This window comes from Petaurus breviceps, unplaced genomic scaffold (genome assembly GCF_028583685.1).
Source record: "Petaurus breviceps papuanus isolate PSGF00001 unplaced genomic scaffold, PetGlider_PUasm1.0 188, whole genome shotgun sequence".
Taxonomy (NCBI): Eukaryota; Metazoa; Chordata; class Mammalia; order Diprotodontia; family Petauridae; genus Petaurus; species Petaurus breviceps.
In genome coordinates, this window is record NW_027185804.1 from 7,652,502 (window position 1) to 7,679,583 (window position 27,082).

At 44.1% G+C, this 27,082-nt stretch overlaps 1 protein-coding gene across 7 annotated transcripts in view; it reads left to right on the plus strand.

The window, feature by feature from the left end:
• The window catches only part of MICAL2 (microtubule associated monooxygenase, calponin and LIM domain containing 2), a 264,175-nt gene that overhangs the window by 97,515 nt on the left and 139,578 nt on the right, over positions 1-27,082 (plus strand). For all 7 annotated transcript variants that reach the window (XR_011168915.1, XM_069091238.1, XM_069091233.1 and 4 more), the window contains exons 6-14: positions 2,678-2,833; positions 7,429-7,529; positions 15,052-15,309; positions 15,873-15,988; positions 17,303-17,429; positions 18,230-18,320; positions 20,383-20,530; positions 21,745-21,944; positions 22,546-22,652. Coding sequence is in view for 6 of the 7 variants with exons in the window: in XM_069091238.1 (XP_068947339.1) it covers positions 2,678-2,833; positions 7,429-7,529; positions 15,052-15,309; positions 15,873-15,988; positions 17,303-17,429; positions 18,230-18,320; positions 20,383-20,530; positions 21,745-21,944; positions 22,546-22,652 (1,304 nt within the window). In the remaining variant the exon portion in view is untranslated. The remainder of the gene's footprint in view (positions 1-2,677; positions 2,834-7,428; positions 7,530-15,051; positions 15,310-15,872; positions 15,989-17,302; positions 17,430-18,229; positions 18,321-20,382; positions 20,531-21,744; positions 21,945-22,545; positions 22,653-27,082) is intronic.

Here is a 27,082-nt window from a genome sequence, read left to right on the forward strand (position 1 = left end):
GTGTGTGTGTGTGTGTGTGTGTGTGTGTGTGTGTGTGTGTGTGTGTGTGTGTGTGTGTGTGTGTGTGTGTAGACCTCTGGAGGGTAAGGACCCTTATCTGTCACCTTGCTTTAGTGGCAACCAGCATACCAAGGGTGGATATGTTAATTAGATTGTTGTGTTTTTGGCCGGGCTGAAGGGTGGGGGGAGGAGATGCACTCAAACAAGGATTATCAAGAGACCACAGCTAGGTCCTGATAAGTAAAATGATGAATGGTTATATATTTGAATTCACATTCTTCAGAGTTATAATTATGTAAAATATGGTAATTCATTCTAGCCCAATGGAAATACACAGTGTGAATTTGAATAAAGTGATCATTTCAGTGATTCTTTATTCACACTAATTAGAACCTAGCTGTACTGACCACTGGGACACACATAGAATCACTCAAATATGCCTAAAGCACAGAGATGATTCTCACTTTTGTCTTTGGATTCCTGGTGCTTAGCATGCTAAGTGGTGACTGCTTAAAAATACTTGTTGATTCTCCACTTAGTCAAGTTTGAGTTTAGAGGGGCTGCTTGGGGGCAGAAATACATGCTGTTGGGAGAATTCTCCATTTCTCTGAACCCTAGTGCCTCCATGGTACATATATTCTCCCTTTACCCCTTTCAGGCCCCCCCCCCCGCCCCCATTATCACTGCTACCAGCCCATTTGGCTCCTAGCTCTTTCCTGACCCAGGAAATAGTTGACTGGCCCTGCTACCTTGGCCTAAATTCCCCAGTTCTAGCACTTTGTTCCTTTATTTGGAAAGCCAGCTGACACCTGACAGATTTGCCTTCCTATCATGCCCTGTATTCAGGGGGTCATGGGCAGCCAAGCAAGTTTGTTGGGGTGATTGACAGGTTAGTGTTGGGTGTGTGGTGAACACCAGGGCAGGGTTTGCTCCCAAAGGTGAGTCATTTCTATGGTTGCCCAGGTAAGTAAGAGCCCAGAGAGAAGGAGAGAGGGAGGGAAAGAGAGAAAGAACATGACTGAGATAGAGGCAGGTCTGGGGATCTGTCATCTGATGGCATGCCACACCTCTGAATCCCTTCTGGGAACAGAAGCTTGGCTTATGCTTCCTCTCAATTGTGCAAAGGCAACAGCTGCCTAATTCCATCCCAGACCTGTAGCAGGTACCCTGGCTCCTTAAGGGAAAAGGGCCACCTCATCTGCATTTCACCTTTTCTCATCTGGATGACTTTCCCTCCCCCAATACTATCAGATATGACCATACCTAGTTTCACTGAAAATTAGCTCCAGAAATTATTCTTCATTTGTGGACTCAGATGACCCCTGAGATGCTTTTTAGTTCTAATTCTCTGATTCTGGAATTCAGACCCTCCCTTAGGGTAGCACCCATGTTTCCCATCAGTGAAGCCTCTCTACTTGAGAGGGAGGGGTGTGCTGCTGGGGTGGGTCCATGTGCCATCTGGGAGGGTCTGTCTAACTGATGGGAGACTTACCCTCACCCTGGCTCACTCACCCCATGTAGCCAGCTGGCAACGAGCATTGTACATGGAGGTCCCTTACTTAAACTTCCTCTCAAACACTCCAGAAAATCCACTCTTGAGAAAAATGAGGCAATTTTCTCATCATATTACTGGGATGAGATTGGGTTGTATTAGGCTAACAGCCAGAAGAGGCCTGATCCTGAGATTTTTAGAAAGGGCAAGAATTGTAAAGAAATTGGAAATTTGTTTTTGCTTGACTGTGCTTATCTGTTACAAAGATTGTGATTTTCTTTTTTTGTTTTTTGAGACAGATCATGATTTTCTTTTACACAGATTATAATTTTCTTTTTTGTTGCTTTTTGAGACAAAGATTGTGATTTTCTTTTTTGTTGCTTTTTAAGGAGAGGGAGAAGAAGGAAGCTAGCAAAAGGATCACAAAAGAGTAGTAAGGTCATTGAAGCATTTTTTTTAACCGTATAGGAGAGGACTGAAGGAAGTTCAGAAGGAAACACAGATAAGAAGGATGGTTTTGAAAGTAACATTGAATTCATTGTAACTTTTTTTTTTAAGTCAGCTGTACACAACAAATCGGGCAGAGATTCTTAACTTCCTTTGTGTTGTATACCCCGTGGTAGTCTGTTGAAACCCACAGAAACCTCTCAGAATACTGTTTATAAGTGCAAAAAATAAACTAGATAGGATTACACAGAAGGTAGAATTTTAAAAGAAATCAATTATATTAAAACATATTTATCAAAATATAGAAACAAACCCAACAATTTGTGGAGAACCCCAGGTTAAGAACTCCTGTGATGTATCTTACTTTTCACATATTCATCTTTTTCTGGGCTACTTTATACATATGGGAATGTTTCTTAACATTTGATGTTTCTTAAATTCACAAATAAAGAAATAAAATTTGAACAACAACAAAGAAAGATGTAAGGAAGAAAGAAAGAGGGAGGGAGGATGGGCTAGGAGGAGATACTCAGCCACTTCTTGTCTCTTTGTACAAACCTCAGGGTTTTGGGTTTCAGCCCACCCTAATTCCCTGGAGTGGCATAACCTTTCCCAGTTCTTGAGTCCTGCTCTCACATGTTTATGGGGACTTGGAGAACAGTGACCACATTAACCTTGCTCAGCCCTCAGAGCCTGTCCCAGAGAAAAGACATGCTTTTTCCTTTTTTCTCCACCCAGGTTTCAGAAGGAAAGAATTCCGTGGGAAGTTGGCTATTGCAATCACTGCCAATTTCATCAACAGAAACACCACAGCTGAGGCCAAGGTAGAAGAGATCAGTGGGGTGGCTTTCATCTTCAATCAGAAGTTCTTTCAGGATCTTAAAGAAGAAACAGGTGGGCCCTTCATCTCCCTCAAGACCAGGCTAATATCCAATGCTTTAAAAAAAATTATTTTATTTTCAAGAACAAAACAAGCATTTCCCTAACACGGTACAATAAAAGAAAAAAGATGGTCACATGTGAAACTGCAGATTTGCCATGTACAACTTGCTATTCCCTCCAGATATACAGCAAAATTATTGTGTAAATTTCTTTTTTTTTTCCTTTTCCCTTCCTCCCACCCACCCTAGAGATGGCTACCATTAGACATAAATAGGTGTATATATATATATATATATATAGTAAAATTATATATGTAATAATAATATATGTAAAATTATTCTATACACACTTCTATTTTTCTTTCTTTGTATGCAGATTGTATCTCTCTTCATATGCCCTTTATTTTAATTTTGTGTATTTATAATAGTCAAAATGACTTAGTTCAAAATAGTTCTTCAAACAATATTGTGGTTACTGTATACAATGTTGTTCTCTTGGTTCTGCTCACTTCACTCTTCATCATTTCTTATAGCACAGTAGTATTCCATCACAACCATATATCACAACTTGTTGAGCCATTCATGAAGTGTTAGGGATGTTTGACTTGCAATTTCTAGTTCTTTGCCAACACAAAGAGAACTGCTATAAACTGTCCCATCTACATTCAAAGTTATAATTACTGTTTGTGAATTTCCTTCCATCTTATATTTACTCACTATTTTCTTTCTAAGCCTCTCTTTTTACCTTATCCCTTATCTTCTTTCTAAGCCTCTCTTTTTACCCTATACCTTATTTTCTCCCCCCATCCTTCCAGTGACCCCCCCATTTCACTTAACCCTCCAAAGTTCCCCCATCTTCTCCCACCATCCAAAATCCCAATCCACACACACCCCTCTAAAATTCCATCCACCACCCTGTCCCCCAGTTTTTAAAGTCTAATTTTTTAGAGTCCAGTGCTTTTTAAGTAATCAGGAGCAGCCTGGATATTTAGGAGCTGAGGACTCTAGAGGGAAAAGTATCTTTGATAAAATGATGGCAAAGGGCTAATCTCTAGACATTATCTTTTCAAAATCCCGCCTTTTGCAAGAACCCTTTCTTGGTCCCCCTAAAATTCATTGCCTTCCCTCTGAGATTATTTCCGGTTTATCCTGTATATACCTTGTATGTACATATCTTTTGTATTTTGTCTCTCTGTTGGAATATAAGTTCATTTATGGCCTTTTTTTTTTTAAGCAATTGGGGTTAAGTAACTTGCTCAAGGTTACACGGCCAGTTATTATTTCTGGGTGTGGTGCTGAGTATCTGAGCCCGGATTTGATCCAGGTCATCCTGACACTAGAGCCGGTGCTCTTACTCGCTGAGCCACCTGGCCGCCCCTAAGCAATTGGGGTTAAGTAACTTGCTCAAGGTTATACGACCAGGTGTTTCTGGGTGGGTGCTAAGTATCTGAGCCCGGGATTCGATCTCCAGGTCTTCTCAACACTGGAGCTGGTGCTCTTACTCGCTGTGCTACCTGGCCGCCCCCATTTATGGCCTTTCTTGATAGATTCTGGGATTAGCACAGTACATAGTAGGCACTTAAATTCTTGTGGACTTGACTCTTGGATGAGCTCTGGCTTTCTGGGGGACTCAGAGTCAATTTAATCAGCGTAAGGCAGTTGTCTTGCTATATGGCTTCAAATCAAGGACCACTACTATCTCTGAAATATTAAAAATGAGTTATAACCCAGAGGTCAGTAGAGACACATGATAGGTATGAGTCACCACCCATTACAAATAAGGGCATATAAAGAACTAGTGGAGCTAAGAGTGTAATCAAAGAAATATATGATCAGAAGCCATAGTCGTGTATCGAGAGCAAGGGTGAGAGAGATTATGAGCTCATATGGTACCTTGTAAGGTCAGGAGAAAGGCCAACCAGCCTACCAGGTAGAACCTCAATGTGTCACACATTGGGGAGGAAATGGATGAGAGTCACTGAGGCTAGATGGGAATGGATAGATGACATTCTGCAGTGTCAAAGGGAATACCCCTATTGAAGAGATGACAGATCCATTTGGATATCGAAGTGAGAGAGTCCTCTAAGGAAGGACTTGGGGGCAATGTGGTAGAGAAGGAGAGCCCTGGACCCCAGGAGGATATAAGAACTGGTTTGCTGGTCCTACCTTTGCCACTTACCAGCCACATGGTGTATCAGCAAGCACCCCAGCGTCCCCAGGGTGGCTGCCAACACAGGTTCTTAGATCTGCTTTGTTAAAGGAAAGCAACCCATTAACAATGGGTTAACAAGCTTACTTTAATCAGTCAAATATGTATTGTTTACCTGGTTCAGGGGAAAAAGGTCAGCACCCTGAACTTCAGATTATACAGACAGAATTATCAAGACACAGAAACAGATCAAGCAGACAGGTTTCCAAACTGTCCAACCATTACATCCATACCAAATCAACATCTGGGTTTTTCAAAGCCAGGGGGCTCTCAACAATGGCTTCCCAGAGTCTCTGATCAAATCACAGAACACTTCTCAAAGTGAGCCCCAAAACAGAGCCTCAAATCAGAGTTTATATAGCCTTCTCCTGGCTCAGAGAATGTAACAACCTTCTGGACCCACTGGCCAATCAAAAAGTATCTACTGAAAAACAAGCCTCCCACCCCAGGCTCCAGGTGCACTTTAGCCTAGGGGCAGGGAAAATCTTAAAAATTTACATTCCCATTACACTTGGCCAGGGACAGAACACTTCCCCTCAGTTTCCTCATTTGTAAAAGGAGAATGTGAGGGCTGGAGTCTCATCAACCACTGTCCTTTTTCCCCTAAATTTAAATCAAAATAGACAAAATGTTTTTCACCTGGTAAGTAAACTCTGGGTGTGTTTCATGACTTAACGAAAGGCTTGATGTGTTATTTATGTTTGAGTATGACTTTGAGTAAGTCACATTCTCTGGACTTTAGTTTCCTCATTTGTAAAGTAAGGGGATTGAACTAAATGACCTAAGACCTAAAGACTTAAAACTAAAAGACCTAAGAAAAGTCCCTTCCAGATCCAAATTTGTTGTTGAGTGCCTACTACATGCCAACCCCCACCACAGGTACTGGCGATACAGAGACAGAAATTTAACAGTTCTGGCCCACATTCTTGGAGATGTTCTGACTCTTGGGCTGGGCTTGGCACACACTCATTTAATGGTGAGTGATCAGAATAAAAGGAATTTTGAAAAAAAAATTTCACTTGGACCATTTTATATGGTATATCTTTGTGGAAGCCTTTTGAAATGTGTTTTTAGTCTTCTCTGTTAACAGAAGTTAGAGTGTCTAGGGGAGGAGAACTATATGTGACCACAGCTTGTGTTTCTTTTGTAGGTGATTTGCCCGTTGCTGCTTCATAGAATAGGACTAAAGGGATTCTCATGAGTACCTCTGCTTTGTCCTAATTTTTTTCTTTTTTCGATCTAGACCTGGGATTTCTTTGGTGGAGGGAATCTCCAGGGAGGGAATTCCCTCCCCCAAAGAAGTTCAGTAAATCTTCTACTATTTAGAGTTTTCAAAGGTTATTTGGGTTAAGTGACTTGCCCAAGGTCACAGAACCAGGCTGGGTTAGAGTTGACACTTGAACCCAGGTTTTTCGAACTCAGAGACCTGCTCTTTCTGTCTGTTATACCACACTGCCTATCAGTCTGTACTAATAGCAAGGTGCCCTGTCTTCTGTGCTATAGAGATCCTAATATCTTGGTTAACTTTCCTTCTTTCAAAGATAATACTGTTATCTCAAAGTTACACAAGAAGTCAGAAGTCTTTTAGTTCAGCCCCCACCTAAAGTCCAAATAAACTATACATTTCCTTCCCAAAAAGTGACTGTTCATCATCCCACTTAAATACACCCATTGACAGGCAGCTCACTACTATTATTCCACCCCAGCAGCACATTCCTTTGTTGAACAGCTGGAATCACTAAGCTGTTCCTTTTATGTTGAGATAAAATCAGCCTCCCTGTAAGTTCTCCCATTGTTCTAGTTCTGTCCTCTAGTGCCAAGTATTTTCAGCAAGGATTAAGTACTTCAGCTTGAGTTTGGCTTGAGTGAAAATAATAATGAGAACAATAACAATAGCTAACACTTATGTAGTGCTTTCAAGTTTGCAAAGCACTTAAAAATATTATCTCCTCTTAGCCTCATGACAGCCCTGGGAGAGGGAGATGCAATTGTTATCCCCATTTTAAAGCTGGGGAAACTGAGGCAGAGTTTAAGTGATTTGCCCACAGTCACACACCTGTTAAGATCTGAGGTCCTATTTGAACTCAGTTCTTCCTAAATCCAGCCATCTTGGTGGATTGTCATTTCTGCCCTGACTGTAAGCTTTGTCTACCATGTGGACAACATGATCATGGGGCTATCCATAGAAAAAAAATCTTTGTTGTATTATTCAATGCAAGCAGTCAGGGTCTTGGTGGGAATCAGCTAACAATCCTTAGTTAAGTAAACTCTTGTACATATCCCATCCTGGCCACAAACCAAAGCCAGATTCTTTAAGGACACGTGGCCGGAGGATGGCCTGGAGTGAAATAATGAGCATCCCATGCCGTTTGACAAATGTTGTGTTTGTTTCCTTGTAGGGATCGACCTAGAGAACATCGTCTACTATAAGGACAGTACTCACTACTTTGTGATGACAGCGAAGAAGCAGAGCCTCCTGGACAAGGGGGTCATTGTGAATGTAGGTGGACGCACCTGGAGGAGTTCTTCTCTAGGGCTCTGGGGCACAGTGACCATTTGCATTTTTAAAGTTTTATTACTGTCTTTTGTTTTCATCCCCCAGTTATTCCCTCTCCCACTTCTACTCTCCAATGAACTCATCCTTGTAACAAAGGAAAACATTTACATGAAGCCAACTAATGCAGTGACCACATCTGACTGCATTCCACATCTGGAGTGTCTGCACCTCTCTTTGGAGAGGAAGTTCCTTTCATTCTCAAAGACTAAGAATGTTCATTATGACTCATCAAAGTTCAAATATTTTTCAGCGTTGCCATTTGGCTTACAATGGTCTTTGGGTATACTGTTCTCTGGGGACTGCTTTCTTCACTCTGTATCAGTTAGATCAATCTTCCCATGTTTCTCTGAATTCTTCATATTTATTGTTGCTTATGGCACAAAATCAACCATTACTTTTACATGCCATAATTTCTGAAACCATTCCCCAGTTGATGAATACTGTATGTATTTTGTTTTCAAAATGCTACTAACAGTGCTGCTATGAGTATGTTATAATAATAATTTGCATATAGTGCTTTGATGTTTGCAGAGTATATTTTATATATATATATTTTCTCATTCAATCCTCATAACAGCCCTACAAAGTAAGTGCTATTATTATCTCCATTTTACAGATGAGGAAATGGAGACTGCCTTGCCCAGGTACATTTAGCTCAGACCTTTCTTTCCCTGACTATCCAGCCTGGTTTACTCTTCTTCTTTTTTTGTTTTTGGAGAGGGGAAGGTAGGGTAATAGGGGTTAAGTGACTTGCCCAAGGTCACGCGGCTAGTTTTTGTGGTAAGTGTCTTCTGAGGCCGGATTTGAACTGAGCTCCTGACTCCAGGGTTGGTACTCTATTCACTGGGCCACCAAGTCACCCCCTGGTTTAATTCTTTTTGCTAGAAATGAGGATTGGGATCATGGATCTGTAGGAGCCTTGGACACTTTATTACATGGCAATCAATCTCTGCTTCTGTCCCAATCCATTGGGTAGGCTGTGAGGCTAAGAAGGGTCTTCATTCAAAGGTTCGGCCTTGTTTTTTGCTTTTTTTATGAGTTCAGTCCACTCTCCCTTCTCCCAAGTCCCTACAAATCCATTTCTGCTTTCTGAGTGGCCAGACCTGATTAGATGGCAGTTGAAATTCTGATACTAGTGGGATAGAGATGTCGAAAGGCCTGGATTTGAATCCTGACTCTTTTTATTAGCTGAGTGAACTTGGACAAGTCACATCACCACTCCGAGCCTCAGTTTCCTCATATTTAAAATGAGGTGTAGAGTACCTGCCCTGCCTCCTTCACTGGGAAGTTTTAAGGTTCAAATAAGATAACAGACATCAACATATTTTTTTAAAGCTATATAGATGTAACCTTGGGCAAGTTACTTCACCCCAATTGCCCTCCAAAAAAAGGCAAAAAAAAAAGTTATATAGAAATGCAGGGTTAGGATGTTGGCTTTGAGGGGCACAGATCTGTGATTTAATTACTTTGGGGAATTTCTAGCTCAGGAATTCCTTTTACCAATTCAGATATGCAACTCCTCTATAACTGAAAATCTTCGAGCCTGTCCTCAGGCCCTGGAGAGATTCGCTGGCTTGGCCAGCTGGTGTCAGGTGTCAGACTTGAATCTGGGGCTCCCTGATTTAAAAGCCGCTTTCCTCTGTTGTCTCGGTTGCATTGTCTCTCCTGGCTGTGGTATAAATGGTTATATTTCTTATATAAATCATAGATGTTCAGCATCAGAGTACTGGGAGCTACATCTTAAATCTGGCTCATCTTGTGTGTCCCTGTTCCAGCCTCCAAGCCTTTGTCTCTATTTTGTCTTACTTTGCCTGGTCTGGACATCTGCTAGCCTCCCTTCCTTGCTGTAGCTTCTTTCTTCCACCCGCAAGCCGCTTCCGCACCTGGTATTGGCTCCAATCCCCTGGAGTTTGAATATCAGATACCCAGGGCATCTGTGACTAAGAGAACATGAAGCGTTAGGTGTCCCTGGAGTCTCTGCTCTCAGTTCCCAAGCCCTAGAGAGTAGCGAGATAAGGATCGGGCAATGGGAGGTCAACGTCATTCTCTGGGCGAAACACACCTTGCTCAGTCATCACCGCTTGTCTCGGAAGAATGCATCCCTTCTCGTGCCAGGTTTCTACAGCTCGCATAGCCTCTGTAATCCAGTTCTCCCCAGGGCTTCCTTCGTGTTGGCAGGTGCAGCACCTCAGCAGAGGCTGTTGAGGAAGTCCCCAGGAAGAGGGACCAAAGGGTGATTCACGTTGGCATCTGACTCCAGGTGGTCGCAGTGGCAGCATCCTTGGTCTGTGTGGCAAGGCATTTGCCAGAATGTCTTTGAGAAAGTTAGGAATATGTAGCTTCTTTACCTTGGCAAGGAAGGCAGTAAGGTTTTGTAGCCAGAAGTCCTGAGTTGGAGTCCTAGCTCAATTACCTACTAGCTTTGTGACCCTGGGCATGTCACTTAACTAATCTGAGCTGTTTCCTCCCTAAAATGGGGGCTGATGATAGCTTCCCTCCTTGCCCCATAAGGTCGTTGAAGCAAGAACTTAATAAATCTTAAAGTTGAAAATTTAACTTAGCATTTTTAATTGACTAGACTCTTCCCCAGCTCTGTGTGAAATGCTTCTAACAGTAGGAGCTCATTTTGAAGGGCTTCTCATGACCCTTGCACACTTTCATATCTCCTGTCCTCTGTATAAGAGCCCTGTGATATAGGAACGAGGGTGAACAGGGAGCATCCTTGTTGGACAGATGAGGTGCAGACAGACCAGTGGAAGGGTGTATGACTCAGCCAGCTGGCTGCTGGTTAAGCCAGGAACAGAACCAACTCTCCAGTTCTCTTGGCCCAGTGATCCTGTCATTGAACCAGGGGTCTTCATAACTCTTGTCACTCTGGGGGGGGGGCACATTTGCAATCGCCATGAACCAAAAGGATGCACAGCTTTCCTGTAGAACTAATAATATTGTTTTATATTTATATAAGCACCTCACAATTAATGCCACATTTAGTACTCACCCTGGGAGCTAGGTTCTATTATTTTCCCCATTTTACAGATGAGGACACTGAGGCACACAGGTTAAGTGACTTGCCCAGAGTCACACAGCTAATAGGTTTCTGAGGCGGGATTTGGACTCAGGTCTTCCTGATTCCAGGTTCAGCCCTTCATCCATGGAGTCACCTGGCTGTCCCTGCAGAATAGGAGGTTCTTAACCAATTTTTGTATCATGGACTCCTTTAGTAGCCTGATACAACCCAGCCTCCTTTCAGAGTGTTGTTTTACAAAAACACAAAGGAAGCCGATTATAGTGAAATATAGTTATCAAAATAATTTAATTTTGAAATAATATTAAAAAGTGAAGTTCCTGGACCCCAGGTCAAGGCCCTCCTGCTAGAGTCTGGTGATACAGAGTACTCACTTTCTTTTCTTTACTTTTTTTTTTTTTTTTTGCTTTTTGGAGGGCAATTGGGGTTAAGTGACTTACCCAAGGTCACAGGCTAGTTTTTGTGTTAAGTGTCTGAGGCCGGATTTGAACTCAGTTCCTCCTGACTCCAGGGCCGGTTCTCTTCACTGCACCACCTAGCTGCCCTCAGTACTCACTTTCTGTTGTGGTTGCTAATAAGAGCTGACAATTATAAGGTGTTTTATATACATTTACTCATTTGCACCTCTAAGGTAGGTACTATCCAATAAGGCATTATTATATCCATTAATTGTTTTTCAGTCACTCAGTTTTGTTCGACTTTTTATGATCCTGTGGACCATAGAATACCGTCCGTGGGTTTTCTTGGCAAAGATCCCAGAGTGGTTTGCTGTTTTCTCCTCCATTGGATCACCTTTTGTCAGAACTCTCCACTATGACCTGTCTGTCTTGGGTAACTGCACAGTGTAGCTCATGGTTTCACTGAGCTAGGAAGCCCCACCACCACAACAGGGCGGATATATACAGGACAGAATTATACCCATTATACAGATGAGAAGAATCCAAAGGACAGAAAGTGTACATACCTTGCCCAGAGTCACATAGCTAGCATCTGAGGCAGTATCCAAAGCCAGGTTTTCCTGACTCCCAGTTCGGCACTTGATATGGCGGAACTGAACACGTGCTATGGGCAGGGCTGCACACACATCCCACCTAGAGGGATATGGAGATGAAGACAACATGGCTTCTGCTGTCCAGGGCCATGTGGCTAGACCTGCAGAGCTTAGACTTCTTGAAGGACTGTGGTTGGGCACAAATAAGCTAAATAGCTCAGGGCTTTGTAGTATAACATTGGGTCCACTATTCTGTGAGGTGCATTTCTAGGCACCTGCTCCCCTGAGGAATGCTCCTTGATTCATAGGATTGAAAGTGGAAGGAACCTTAGAAGTCATCTTGTGACTCAAGAAGAGGAAGTGGAGAAATAGAAAATGGTCAGGCTGAAGCCATGAATCTCTCTGGAATTTGAACCCAGACCTGCTGGCTCCAGATTTAAAGCTTTTCTCCCTTCTGCCTCTGTTCCATCACACTCCACCCACCATTTCTTCTTTACTTCCTTCCCTTCTGCTCCTTCTGATGTCCAGCCAGTAACCCCTGACCTCTTGCCCCCATCCCCGTATGGGTCATTTCCTGGTTGCCGCAGGTCTCTAGTGACTTTTCTTTGTCACCTTTCTGGTTTGGGCTTTTCCGCGAGGTTTCTTCTTTGCTGAAGATGTCCCTGTCCACGAAGCTGGTACAGAGTCATTTTATGTTTATAGATAGGCTTTATTGTGGTATGAGAGAATTTCACCATCAAGTCCACAAACCACACAAACCCTCTCCCATTACTGAGCTTGGCACAGGCTTGAAATTTTCCTATACTCCCAGTCCAGGTGCTGCTGAACAGCAGTATCTAGACTGGTCACCAGTTCCTTCCCCTGGGGCTTGTTTCTTGGGCTTAATATCTTTATAGTTCCTCCTTCTTCCACCTCCTTCTGCCTGGAGGTTCCTGGAGGAGGCAGATCTCTTCCAGCCTGGGTTCTAGGTCCAGCCCCTTTGGTTTCAGGTTGAAACTGCTCTCCTGGTCTCTACCTGACCTGCTAATTCAGTTTGTGAACCTTGGGCTCTGCCCACAAGAAAATATGTCTGGCCTTTTCCCCAGTTCTAGATCCTAAGTGCCTTGCCTATTTCCTTGAGTTGACCTGTTTACTTCTATAGCTATACCATGGGATCTTTTCCCTTGACCCTCGGTCTTCCTATGTCTTTGTTCTTCTGTCTTACCCTCATCCTGGTCTCTTTATGATAAACCGAAGTATTGTCCCTTCTGTCTCGTCCCCTTCAGAACCTATAGCTTCATTCGAAAGTCCCCCCTGTTCTCTGTCCCCAAACCTGCTTTCTCCCTAGACACTAGGTCCCAGCCTGAAAATCTCCACCTCTGGGATTCCTTATTAAGGGATTCGGTTTGGCCCAGCTGCTTCTTTGTTCTCCCTTACTTCCTGTTTGTCACGTCCGCCTCAGGGGTGGGAGGGGCCCCCCAGACAGCATTCTGGATGCTCCACCTGTTCCCCCTGCACCTGGGGAGCAGGGAAGTGGTGGGTAGAGGAGCTCAGAGGCAGAGATCAGTTTGTGGGATGGGTAGCCTCCTCCTCATTCTCCTCCACCTCCTGACTCGGAGTATTTCCCTTCCCTTATAAAGGTCTGGTACGTTCTATCTTTGGTATACAGTCAGTTTGCCAAGTCATATCAACCCTCCTTTCATGATCATTCAAGTTATAAGTGACTTATTTAGTGTCTGCCAAGCCCCAGGCACCATGCCTTACATGGGGGATAGATCCAAAGATAAAAGCAAGCCATGCGCTGCCCTTGAGGAGCTTACATGTCAAACAGCAATCTCCTACCTCTGTTCATGTGGCCGTCACCCGGTTCAAGACCTCGTCACCACTCACCTTGACTGTTATGACAGTCTTCAATAGATTCCCTAATTTCCCGTCTCTTTATGCTCTAATAACTTCTCCATACAGTTGACAAAACAATCTTCCTACATCCCAAGTCTACTTGTGAGTCATGGCATCCCCTTCCTGATGTCATGGTCTTCTTCAAGAACGAAGGACAAACAACAGCAGCTCATCAGGAACCTTCAGGAAGCCCTCTATTATATAGCATAAAGCACAATCTTTTCAAATTGGAATCATGTCCCTGGGACCCCTATGGCAATCTGAGGTACTGAGAATTTTTGTATCCTTTCCTCTTGGAAATCCAGAAACACTAGCAGTGGGCTTTGCCGGGTGACCAGGAGAAATCCAGCTTGTTATCTTCTTTGATCTGTGTCCCCATCTTCAATTCAGTTTGCTTCCAACCTACCTTTCACCGCTTGTTTCACTCTCCACCCTTCGTGCATTCTGTGTCCTAGTGAAACTGGCCTGTGGCTGTTGCCTGGACTCATCGTGTTATATCATGTCCCCCAAGACTTTGCATGATGCCTGGAACGTACTCCCTCCTCCTCTGTACAGTTTAGAACCCCTTGTGCAAAGTTTAGCTCATGGGCAGTGTCTTAAGGAAGCCTTTTCTAATCCCAGTCAGTAGTTATTAATGTTCTTTCCATACTCCCTAAATTATGGCATCCATTTGTCTATTTACTTGTTGCTTCTTCCCCAGGATAGAGTGTTAGCTTTTGGGGAGTCAGGGCATTGTTTTTCCTCTTGACTTTGTATCCCTGACATCTACCCCAGTGTCATTTAATATGTGCTTGTTGATTTATATATCCTTGCTTACGGTGCTTTGTACTCAGTAGGTGATTAATGAATGTTGTAAAAGAATAAATGATACCCTCTGGTGGCTATCCTAGATGAACTCGAAGGTCCTTTCTGTCTCCAAGGTTGTCTTTGGAGCATAATGCCCAAAGTATCCCAAAGCTGGGCCTGTCTTTGTCCATTTTCCAGGAAAAAGGACAGCTTTAAGTGATGTTTTTTTTCTTTATCAAATTCTTTTCTGAATCCAGTTATACTCTGTGGCATTCTTTTTTTTGAGGGGGGAAGGCAAGGCAATTGGGGTTAAGTGACTTGCCCAAGGTCACACAGCTAGTGGTCCTCCTGACTCCAGGGGCATTGCTCTATTCACTGTGCCACCTAGCCACCCCCCATCTGTGGCATTCTTTTGATGAGATAGTTTTAAAAATGTTTTACCGAAGCATCATTGTCATTTGCCAGTAACCACCTCCGTACATATTTGAATTCTCTTTTTTAACCAAGAAGTGCAGTTGAGCCAGACAAACTAATATACTGTCTATGTCTAGTGATATGTGGCCCATTCCACACCCATAGTTCCCCCCCGCCTTGGCTGACAAGGGGTTCTGTATGTCCCTGTCAATTGTCTGGAGTCACGGTGGGTCACTGTGTCGTTCTGAATTCCCATGGCTTTCAGTGTTGTCTCCCCTCACATTATTGCCAGTTTTGCCCATCATTCTTTCACGTCCACTTTCAAGTTTGAGTCTTGATCCCCATTGTGACAGGGTCTTGGTTCCCCACAGGATTACATTGACACGGAGCTCCTGCTCGGCCCGGAGAATGTAAACCAAGACTGCCTGCTCTCCTACGCAAGGGAAGCAGCCGACTTTGCCACCAATTACCAGCTGCCTTCCCTGGACTTTGCCATGAATCACTATGGCCAGCCTGATGTGGCGATGTTTGACTTTACCTCCATGTACGCCTCTGAGAACGCGGCCCTAGTCCGGGAGAGACGATCCCATCAGCTTCTGGTAGCCTTGGTGGGAGACAGCTTATTAGAGGTACTGCTTGTCTTGGCTTCCCACTTTAGGAGTAGAAACTTGCATTTTAAAGAACAAAATCCCTGTTATGTAATGGGGTGGGTGGGCCCCTGGGTTCTTGTTAACTCAGGATCTGCTCCATCACAGTTGGCGTGGGGAACGTCTCAGGGAAGACTTTGGCCAGTTGACAATACTCACTAAAGAAAACTTTCTTGGCCTTCTGGAAGCCCATTTACTTACTGGAAAAACAAAGGGAGCCAGCTCTGTATTCTAGCAGGATGAAATTTTGATTCGTCTATATGGGTGTGTTCGTGTATAATGCCCTTTTGATTTGAGGTTACCCTTCTCACTCCTAAGTTGTCCATTTTTACTCTGACCATTGGGAATAATTGGGCTACAGGGGAACTGGACAGGTTACCCTTATGCCATGGAAAGCTGGTCCTCTCCCTGGTTTCTATGACTATGTTTGTGAGCCATTAAACCGTAAGGCTGTGTTGGTATAAGAACCATAAGGAACAGTGGGAACCTTTTGTATCTGGGCTGTTTATTGGATGCTAAGTTCTTGGTTGTTTCTTCCCCTTTAGCCTTTTTGGCCCATGGGTACAGGTTGTGCTCGGGGTTTCCTGGCAGCCTTTGACACAGCATGGATGGTGAAGAGTTGGGATCAGGGAATCCCACCCCTTGAGATCCTGGCTGAGCGGTGAGTGCTGAAATGGCTTGAAGACAAACATGGAGCGTTGTTTGTATGAAACAGTAAGAAGGCCAGTTTGGTTGGGAGATAGAGTTCATTAAGGAGAATGAGGTTTAACAAGCCTTGAAAAGTAGATTGGAACGAGGTTGTGAGGGGCTCAACACCAAGCAGAAATTTCATTTATTCTTTTACAAATAATGGGGAGCCACTAGCATTTTTTTTGAACTGAGGAGTGCTATGGCTTTAGAAATATCACAGTGGGAGGGGGAGAGAGACAGAAACAGAGAGAGAGAGACTTGAGGCAGAGAGAAAAAACAGAAGAGTTTGTATTTTGTTCCTAGAGACAGTAATGGAGTCACTGGAGTTTACTGAGCAGGGGATTGATTTGGTCAGAACTCTGCTTTAGGAATGGGCAATTGGGTGGCTCAGTGCTGGTCCTGGAGTCAGGAAGACTCCTCTTCCTAAATTCAAATCTGGCCTCAGATACTTGCTAGTGGTGTGACCCTGGGCAAGTCACCTAACGCTATTTGTCTTCATTCTTCATCTGTAAAATGAGCTGGAGAAGGAAATGGCAAACCACTTTATTATTTCTGTCAAGAAAACCCCAAATGGGGTCACAAAGAGTTGGACATGTCTGAAACTATTTGGCAAAAACAGATGAGTTAGGAATATTGTTCTGGCAGCTTTGTGGAGGACAGATTGGGGAGGGGAGAGACTTGAAGCAGCAAAATGAATTGTTTTTGTCCTGGGAATGCTTCAAGCCTTGAATTTCTTGATGACACTTGGTGGTCCAAAAGGCAGAGGGGAGATGCTTTAACAGACCTAGTTTCTAAGGGTGCCCCTGGCTTCTTTGCTGTAAGAGGGGATTCTATAAGGGGGGAAGGGGAGAATCAATGGCTCCCCAGTAAGGTCCCTTTCCTGAATATTATGATTGTGTGATTTTTTTCCTGCCCAGGGACCCTTGTGGCCATGCACCAGGGGATGCTGCAGTGGTCATAAACGTTAGAGGAGGGGAAGGGTGACCACGCACTTGTAGGGCAGCACGGGGGTGTCTTGGCCTTGTTACTGAAAGAACAGCCTCTCCCAAGGGGCAGCTGTATCAGGATCACACAACTCTACAGGGCTGGACTTCTCTGAAGCTGCAGATTTCCCACACACACCCTCCATGCTCTGCCTGCCTAAACCCTGCAGGGCTCCCATGGGTGGGTAGGCCATGGTGGGGGGAAAATGCTGTTTCTAGGTATGAGAAACAACAGCTTCATCCAGGGAAGGTCCCAGAGCCTCTCAAGCAGCCTTTCATTTTTGGATTCTGGTTCCAAATAGGGAGAGTCTTTACCGGCTGTTGCCTCAGACGACTCCAGAAAACATCAGTAAGAACTTTGAGCAGTATACCCTCGACCCTGGCACTCGGTACCCAAACCTCAACTCGAACTGTGTTCGGCCCCATCAGGTCAGCCTCTCTCTGGACCCCCTGCCCCTGTGTTGGGCTCCCCATGGCTTGGGCAGGGAAGCATGGCTTGAAATCGTGGGGCAGATGTATAAACCCACACCAACAATTACCCTTCCTCCCTGACCCTCCCAGTCCAGGATAGTCAAATAGGAAAGTATTCCACATTCTTTCCTCATTACCCAGAGAATAGGAGGAAGTGGTTACTTAGTCCTTCTTATGCCATATAAGTACTCAGCAAGCCACTTGGGCCACATGCCTCCCAGGATGATTCGGTCCCTCTCCTCACGCCATCCCCCCAATCCAGTTCCTCCTCCCTGATCTCACTGAGTCATGGGTTTGCCCATCCTACTGTCAAAAACCGCCCAGGCTAACTGTACTTTGTAATTAGACGTCACACGAGGCAGCAAGACTGCTGGATTTGCGGTCAAAGGTCCCAAGTGGGAATTTGGCCTCTGGCATTTGCTGTAGGCACCTTGGGCAAGGTCACTTACCTCTCTTGTGTTAAATGAGTTGACCTGTGAGGCCACCTCCGGCTCTAAATATGAATCCTGATGTCCATACCATTATTTCTTAGGATGAGCTGTTAAGAGCTAGCAGCATATAGATAAGCCTGCCTTCGCTGACTGTCCTAAGTAAGGCTGTGTTGCCCAATGATAGGGAAGAGCAGGAAAAAGAAAAAGAAATTGTGAACATGGGGTTAGGTGGCAAGTGCTGGGCGGGTGGAGGTGGATCGTGCGTGGCCAGGGGGCCATCAATGGTGGAGGGCAGCACACCATTGCCCAGTCTCTGCCTCTTTTCAGGTAAAGCATTTATACATTACCACGGAGCTGCACCATTTGCCTCTTGAGAGACTGGGCTCCCTCAGAAGATCAGTCAGTCTCTCCCGGCGGGGTGAGTTCATCTCATCGTACTCTTTCCTCCATGCACTCCCATCTGTGTTTTAGTTCCTAGCTGTAGAGAGGGACGTGGTTATTGGAAGGAGACCGTGTAGAGGACCGTAGAATTAGACTGGTTCTGGAAGGTGGATAGTCAGACTGTCAGAAAGTTCCCTCGGGGCCTTGTCTGCTCTGACCTCATTGACCCTCACTCTCCTCCTTTCTTGCTAGGCCCTTTGAGCTCCATAAAAGGTAATAAATAGGTTGGCATTCTGCTTTATCTCATTTGCTTAGAATTCCATCCCCTGCTTTCCACCCTCTCCTGTCCATGTTGCATTTCAGCTCCCTTAACTGTTTAAAATGAGTTACTAATGCATTTTGGTTTGACGCTACAGACACTTTTCAACAAACACCAAATCTACCCCTCAGAAAGCACTTCTACCTTAAGCATCTGGGTCGATGAGAGAGCGTCATTTTCCATTTTTTTGATTCTTGACAGTGGTTAAAAGAAAAGGAAGATGTGTTTGACTCTGATAACTTGATATCTCATTATCTGTTGTATTTACATGACCTGGCTTGCTGCCTTTGAGTGATGTTTTCATTTATGTTGTTGTGGTCATTGGGTGAGAGGTGGCCCAGCACACTGGAGAGAGAGCTGACCTTAGAGTCCTGGATCCAAGGCCTGCAGCCTCTGACCCATCCTACATGTGTGTCCCTGGAAAGGTCATGTAACCCCTCAGGCAACTGTCTCAAGTGTTTGTTCTACTAGAGGAAATCACTCTGAAAGATCCTTGCACCAGTGAAATCCCTTGTCTAGAGCAACCAGAATCATTGTATGCCTATGTTGACTTGGTTGTCTTTACTTTGTATCACTGCATATATGTCTTTTGGGGTGCTCTGAATTCTGACAATTTATCATTTATCTTAAGTCATTGGGTCCTTGAAGGGATAGAGTTCTAAATGTGGAATCATCAAAAACTTGAATTCAGATATTGCCTCAGATGCTTACATGCGCCGTGACCCTGGGCAAGTCACTTTAATCAGCTTCAGTTTCCTCATTTGTCAGATTAGTATAACAGTAGCCCCCAGGGTTGTTTTGAGGCTTAAATGAGAATTTCTGTAAAATGCTCCACCAGCCTTAAATATTAGCTAATGATTATGAAAGTCAGTGACACACTGCTGTGTTCCAGCGGCTCATTTTGTTTGGCCATTCCCCAGTTCTTGAGAACGTGTTTTGTTTTCAGCTTTTTATTATCACAGATAATGCTGCTGTGAATATTTTTGTACAATGTGGGTCTCTTCTTGCTGCCTCTGATAATGTCTAATCCTTGCTTTACATTCTGACTGTGCTTTTGTGCTTCTGGTGCTCAGGTATCTTTTACCTATGTTTATTCTCTAGTTGTTTCCTGCCTGTTCTTAATTTCCTCATTAGAGTATAGGGTACTGAAGGGCAAATACCAGGTCTTCTGGGCCTTCTCAGTGCCTCCCATGGAGCGATGGATGGATGGACGGACGGACGGACGGATGGGTGGATGGATGGATGGACGGACGGACGGATGGATGGGTGGATGGACGGACGGATGGATGGACGGACAGACGGATGGATGGATGGATGAATGAATGAATGAATATAACAACTTCCCAGTTGTAGTCACCGTTCATTTTAGCTCAGATTACCATCTGCCCTAGAAGCAATGTTCCCAAATAGACTCAGAGGCCTAGGAAATGAGAATGAAGCAGAGGAGGCCATCTGCTATAGGCACACATTTCTCCCGGGTTCCTTTATTCTACATTTCCAACATGCATAGGGGGAGCAAAAGCCTTGCAGGACACACATGGATAAGGCAGTGTGGTATAGAGGAATCACAAGGCGAGGGTTCACCAACCGGTCCTGGTTCAAATCCAAGTCCATCGTTTGCTACCTGTCTGACTTTGAGTGAGTCGCTTAACGTCTGTGGATGTCTGATGAGTGAAGGAGTTAGACCAGATCAGCCTCTAAGGGCCTCTGCAGGTCCTCTGGCCCCATGGTCCTGTGGCTGGTGGGAGTCTCTCATCGCTGTCCTTTGCCCAAACTGCAGAATCCGACATCCGCCCTAACAAGCTTCTAACCTGGTGTCAGAAGCAAACAGAAGGCTACCAGCACGTCAGCATCACGGATCTGACCACCTCCTGGAGAAGTGGTCTGGCCTTATGTGCTCTTATCCATCGCTTCAGACCGGATCTCATGTGAGTACCACTGGGCCCCGGCAGCTCATGGCAGGGGTTCCTGGTGCAATCAGCCAGTGGGAGCTGTAAGTGGTGAAGTCATGCAGACCTTCCCTTCTGGGGCCCGGGGGAAGCCCTCAAATTTGTGGTCTCCTCCTCCATCATTTCCCCTGCTGGATGTTGGCAATTTGCTACGCCTCTGCAAAGAGCCAGGGTGAGGGTCATCTACAAGATCACCTTCCCGCCTCACTGGCACATTCTTACATTCTGACCATCCAGTCAGCCAACAAGCATTTATTTAAATATCTGTTCATTTTTTCAGTAAACGTTTACTAAGTGCCTACTGTGTGTGAGACGCTTGTTACTACAATGGCAAAAAGGAAACGAGCTTGCCCTCAAGACACTTACATTCTGCTTGGGGGAAATCACTATAAATTAACTGAAATGTGTACAAATAAATGTTGATTAAGTGTTTGCTGTATGCTAGGCATAGTAAATGCAGTCATTCCAGGGGATAGAGAGAGCATAAATGAGTGAAGGAGAAAGAGGGAATCAGTATAGTATATTGGAGCTGGGCCTCAGTTTCCTCATCTGTAAAATGAGGGACCTCTGAGGTCCCATTCAGCCCTCATCTCTGATCCAAATTACTTTGTATTTACTTGGCATATATTTTGTGTTGACTTCTCTGTGTGTGTGTTGATTTCCCCAAGAAGCTTTTAACCTGGTATCTACCAGTCCTTTGGGCAGCTAGGTTGTACAGTGTGCAGAGCACCAGGCCTGGAGTCAGAAAGACTTTATTTTCCTAAGTTCAAATCTGACCTCAGACACTTACTAGCTGTGTGACTCTGGGCAAGTCACTTAACCCTATTTGCCTCAGTTTTCCCACCTGTAAAATGAGCTGGAGAAGAAAATGGCAAACCACTCCAGTATCTTTGCCAAGAAAATCCCAAATGAGGTCATGAAGCATAGGACACAACTGAAACCATGGAACACCAACTTCTAACTTTGACCAATAAAACATTAGTTCCTTGATAACAGTAAATGTTTTTATTTTTTTCTATGTATCCTGAGGTCCATCATAGTGACTGGCACAGAGAGACCCTTAATAAATGCTTGTTGAACTGATTAAGTAATTTCGATGTTGACAGGCCTAACTAGTAGTGTGACTTGGCTTTTGAGGGCGGTTAGAGGAATCCATTCTCTATCCTTTTGACTTTTCTCACATTATTCCTTAGCAATTTCGACTCTTTGAATGAAGAAGATGCCATTGAAAACAACCAGCTGGCGTTTGACATAGCAGAGCGGGAGTTTGGAATTCCCCCCATGACCACAGGCAAAGAGCTGGCATCTGCCCAGGAGCCAGATAAACTCAGTCTGGTCATGTACCTCTCTAAGTTCTATGAGCTGTTTCGAGGGACACCCCTTAGAGCTGTTGGTAAGAGGCCTACGAGTATCTTGCTTTTCAAAGAAATTCAGTGTTTTGTTCAGGGTCCTCAAGTCATCCCTTGAAATTGAGCCCAAGACTGATCTCTCCTGGCTCCAGTGGAAAACTATTTTGGAAACACTGGTCTGCTACCTTCTCTCCCACTTGCCAAAAGGGATGACCTTGTGGCCTAAGGGAAGGTCCCATGGTTAATGGGCAGTGTAAGCTATTGGCTTATCCTGTCCCTTTCTCACAGTGCCATCCTCAAGGTACCTCTTCTTCTTCCCCACTTTTTCTGGTGTCCTTTGGGTATCCTAGAAATGAAGATGGGCTTATGTGAGCTCAGGTATCCCCTGCTTTCAAGAGAACATCATTTCTCATTGGGCCTGCATGGGCAGAGATGTTGTGACTCCCTCCCTGGATCCCCCTTCCCACCTTCAGTGCCCTTTTCTGCCCCAGGGACCTGGAACCCCAGATGGCATTCTGGATCCTTCCCAGAATACACTTGGGGAACCATATTTGGTTTGTTCCTTTAGCATAAGGACTTCTCCTAACCCTGGTGAGAACACATTGTCAAGCTCTCAATTTCAATCTTTTTTTCTTTTTCTAACAGATTCTTTGGGTAAAAACTATGGAGAAAACGGTGACCTTAGTTTAGCCAAATCACCTATTTTTAATAACTATCTCAACCTAACGTTCCCTAGGAAGCGGACACCACGGGTGAGTTTGCATTCTCAGTGTTTTGGGTTTTTTGTTTGTTTTCTCTCTTTTTGAGGCAGGAGAAGATTGATGTCTGTTGGTCATTTTTCTAGTTAGCTTATTTAGGCATATATTCCCTGGTGAGTGTTTTACTTATTTTACTTTTATAGCTCTTGATGTTTCGGGCAGCCTATTTCCTGTTCTTCCTAACTTATTTTTGGAAGGTTTTAGGAGTCTCCTGGAAAGGCATAGGCAGGGATATGATGGTAAATGTTAAAATAACTGACTTTCCAAAAAAAATTTTTTTTAATACACTAAAAATTTAACAATCAGCTCTTGTGAACTGATTTGATCTGGTTCCAGCATATCCCTGAGCATAAAAGACCTGGAACCACTTACCCAAAAATAGCTTTTAAAATAAACTGGATTAATCCTATCTCTTCAGGCTACTTGCCCCAGAGAGGTTGCTTCCTAAGAGAACTTCTGTGTTTCCTTCCCACATGGTTTACTGTATAGCCTTGTCTCTGGGAGGGTTTTTTACTTGCTAAACATTTGAGACCTGCAGTCATGATATCATTTGGTTTCCTGGTTATTAGGCTTTCACAATGTTGAGCTGGAAAGACCCTGAGGGACCAATTTCTCCAGCCTCCTTATTCTCCTCAGCTGCCTCAGAAGGAGAAGCTGAGGCCTGGAGAGAAAGGGATTTGATGAGATCCATACAGGTTAATGGCAGGGCTGGCTTCGATCCCAAGTCTTCTGATAGTCAGTCTGGTTTCTTTTCCCAGTGTAACAAAATGCCTTCATCCATTCATATATTCATTGTTTATTTATTCTTATTTCATTGCCTACTTGTAAATATGGTTTTGACTCAAGAGACAATTATAGACAGGTGTGTGCTGGTAAATGTAGAATTATCAGCTCAAAGAAAATGTTTGTGTGACACATTTTAAAATATATATTTTATTTTTTTTTACCTAATTACATGTAAAAACAATTTTAACAAAAGTTTTAAATTCCAAATTCTGTCCCTCCTCTCTTCCCTTACCCCTCCCAGAGATGGTAACCAGTCTGATATAGGTTATACATGTACAACCATGTAAAACATAGTTCCACATTGGGACATGACACATTTTAAAGTTTAATTTGCACTAAAATTTTCTCCATCGCTTTTTAAAGTCTAGACAATCAAAAAAAAAAGTTTTTCAAGCCCTGATTTGTAGCATTTGCCAATTTAAACCTCGACTCTCCTGAGGAAATATGAGCTGGCTTCAGCGCCCCACTGCTTGTGGGCACCCAGATTCTGATGTGGAAGGAGGGACCCAAGGAGCTCACTGAACCCAACTCTTATTTTACAATTGAGAAGACTGAAGGTCATAGAACTTGAATGCCTTACTGTCAATTACTGGCAGAAAGGATTATAGAATCGTAGATTTAGGGTGGGGTGGGACCTCAGAAGTTAATGAGCACCATCGATTTAAGGGTGAAATGGACCTGCCACCTCATTTTACAGATGAGGTCACAGAGAGGTCAGATGACTTGCCCAAGGTCATACAGCTAGAATGTGTATCTTTAACTTGTATGGTGTGGCAGTTATTTTGTCCATCGTCTTTGACCAGAGTTTTGTTGTTTTGCCATGTTGACTTCATTTGCATTTTTGTTATTAAATTCATTTTTTTCCCTTTTACTCTGCTTCCTTCACTCTGCATACAAGTCTTCCCATGTTTACTCTATTTATTCCTCTGTATATTGCACTGTATAGCAGTGCACTGGGCATTGTGGGGGGATATAGAAATGGGGGTATGTGCCTCTTGCCTTCCCGGAGCTCTCAGTCTAGTTGGGGAGAGAAGCCACACCCTCATCTACAATAAGGTTGGACTTGATTATAGAGTGATTTGAATTCTAGGTAGAAGATTCCCATTTTGTTCTGTGGTAAGAGCAGTGCCACAATGGAGTAAAGATTAGTCTGGTGATACATAGGTTTGAGCAAGGTGAGGAGAGACCGAAGTTAAGGAGACTAGATAGGAGACCAGCTGGCCTTAGACTAGGGTAGTGGCCGTGACACATAGACAAAGGGTCATAATTATGGGGCGTTTTGAAGGACAAGTTGGGATGACCCTTAGCCATGTTTAGGGTATGAGGAAGAGAGAAGGGTCAGAAAAGACTTGGTATCTCGAGTAGTAATATTTGGGTAAATTGCCTAATGATCCTGATCCTGAGAGTTGTACATCACAACACTTGTATAATTCTTTGACATTTTATCTGGTCACAGAAGGTTTCCTACCATTTATTTATGGATAGTCTCCTGGTATAAATTTAGGAATAAAGTATGACCAGAGTGCCCTGGGCTGAGAAGGGACCTCAGAACTCCCTGCTGTTGCTTTAGAGTCTTGAGAAAAAAGGTCAGTCTCCCTCCTATGCTCTGACCTCTCAGTCCAGATTTAAGGTGGGGTGACAAGGAAGACTAGGTAGGGGTCAGAATGATGGTGGTGGAAGAGAGAGTTCAATTCACAGTCTCACAGCTGAAGAGCTAGAAGGGGCCTTGAAGACCACTGAGGCCAACCCCTTTCATCTTAGAGATGAAGAAACAGGCCCATGGTCACACTGGTAATAAGTGTCAGAAGAGGGATTTGAATCTGGCTCTCCTTGTCTCCAAATCCAGCCAACTTCCATTGTAGGGCCCCTGTAATTCAATTCAAGATGTGACAGTGCCTTGAGGGATTTACCTTCTTTCTGCTGGCAGGCTGAAGCATCACACAGATAAAGCATCACTTCGAGGAGAGCCCAGTAGCACCCTTGAGACTGATTTGGTCACAGTATGATAGATTTAGAACTGGGAGAGGGATCTTAGAGCCTGTTTCATTCAGCCTTCTCATTGCACTAACAGGGTCACTGAGGCACACAGAATTCAAGTGACTTGCTCAAGGTCTCCCTTATTCCAAGTCATATAGTTGGCCATGCTGCTCCTCAAGGTTTAGAGGGAAGAGATGGTGACATGTCCCACCTGCCAAGCCCCATTTTGACTTGTGACTTCTCTGGTTTCCTAGTTGGAGCCCCAGCATTTAAAAACCAATTGCCAGTGCTCTGGTGAGGGGGGTTAGCTGTGTTTTGAATGTCTCTCTGAGGTCCCCAGAGAGCATGTTCAAAAGAGACAACAGTTCTTTCTACTGAATTCTTTTACACTGAAAACAGATTGTTGTAAGATCACTTGGGATCTTTCTTCCTCTCCTTTGAGAGCCCACAGCCCCACTTTCTTGTCCAGTATCCTCTTTTTTTTTGCCTTTTGGAGGGCAGTAGGGTTAAGTAACTTGCCCAAGGTTACATGGCTAGTTTTTTTTGTTTGTTTTGTTTTTATGTGGGTGTTAAGTGTCTGAGACTAGAACTGAACTCAGGACCTCCTGACTCGGGCCAGTGCTTTACTCACTGTGCCACCTAGCCTCCCCTGGGTATCCTCTTAAACACGTCTCCAGCTGCGTCAGAACTAGACAGCCTTGGTCAGAAGACCCTGGCCTTGGGGGGGGGGGGTATCAGGTGGCTAGTTTTCGGAATCTCCCCTGTTGAGTGACCCACTTCTGACAATTCCAAGAAACCTCCCAGTCACCCTCAGGCAACCTTGGAGGTGACCGCAGAATCAAAATATTTCCTCCTTTTACTGATCACTTCACTCTCCTGCACTTAATAGCTGCTAGAAATAGAGGAAGCTGGGAGAGGCCTGTTTGAAAACCTTTCACTTACCCCTCCTTTGTTTACAGAATGACTGAACTGAAGAAAGCTCTTTGCAGGTCAGGCTCAGAAAACTCAATGGCTATCAGTAATCATAAAGGCTAATGTTTGGGGCTGGTGCTATTTACTGTCTTCACTGGTGTACTCTGTAACAGAAGCCCAATTTGGAGAGTCGGACCTTCCCCGAAACCGGCCCCCCCTCCCCCCCAGTACTTCAACTTGCTTCTTCTTTTTAGTTCCATTATCTATCATTCTCTTTTCTTTGGGGAAAAAAAAAGTTTTATTGACTTTTGTATTTATATCACAATCATTTCTGGAAGGACCCTCCCCCTACTCCTCTTCTCCACCTTGAACTTGAACCCTCCTGTCTAACAAAGAAAAACAGTTAAGCAAAAACACCCTGTACAATGACTGTGTCTGTCAACACATGCAGCATTCCTCCCACGTCTCTTCCAGGAAAAGGGAGATGATGGTACATCCTCTGTTCTCCGGTACCATTATTGGTACCATTCAGAGTTTGGAGACCTTTTGGGGTTCTTTTCCAGTTCCTTGTTGTATGGGAGGTGTAGCCCCAGGGCTAGTTCATACCGGCTTTCAAGAGCTAATTGTTAAATTCTCAGTATGAGCATCTATACCTGAGAAATTAGCAAATGCTAGAAGTTAGGACTTGGTTTTTCTTGTTTGTTTGTTTTGTTGATTGTCTAGATTTAAGGAAGTGGCCAGGGAGGGCC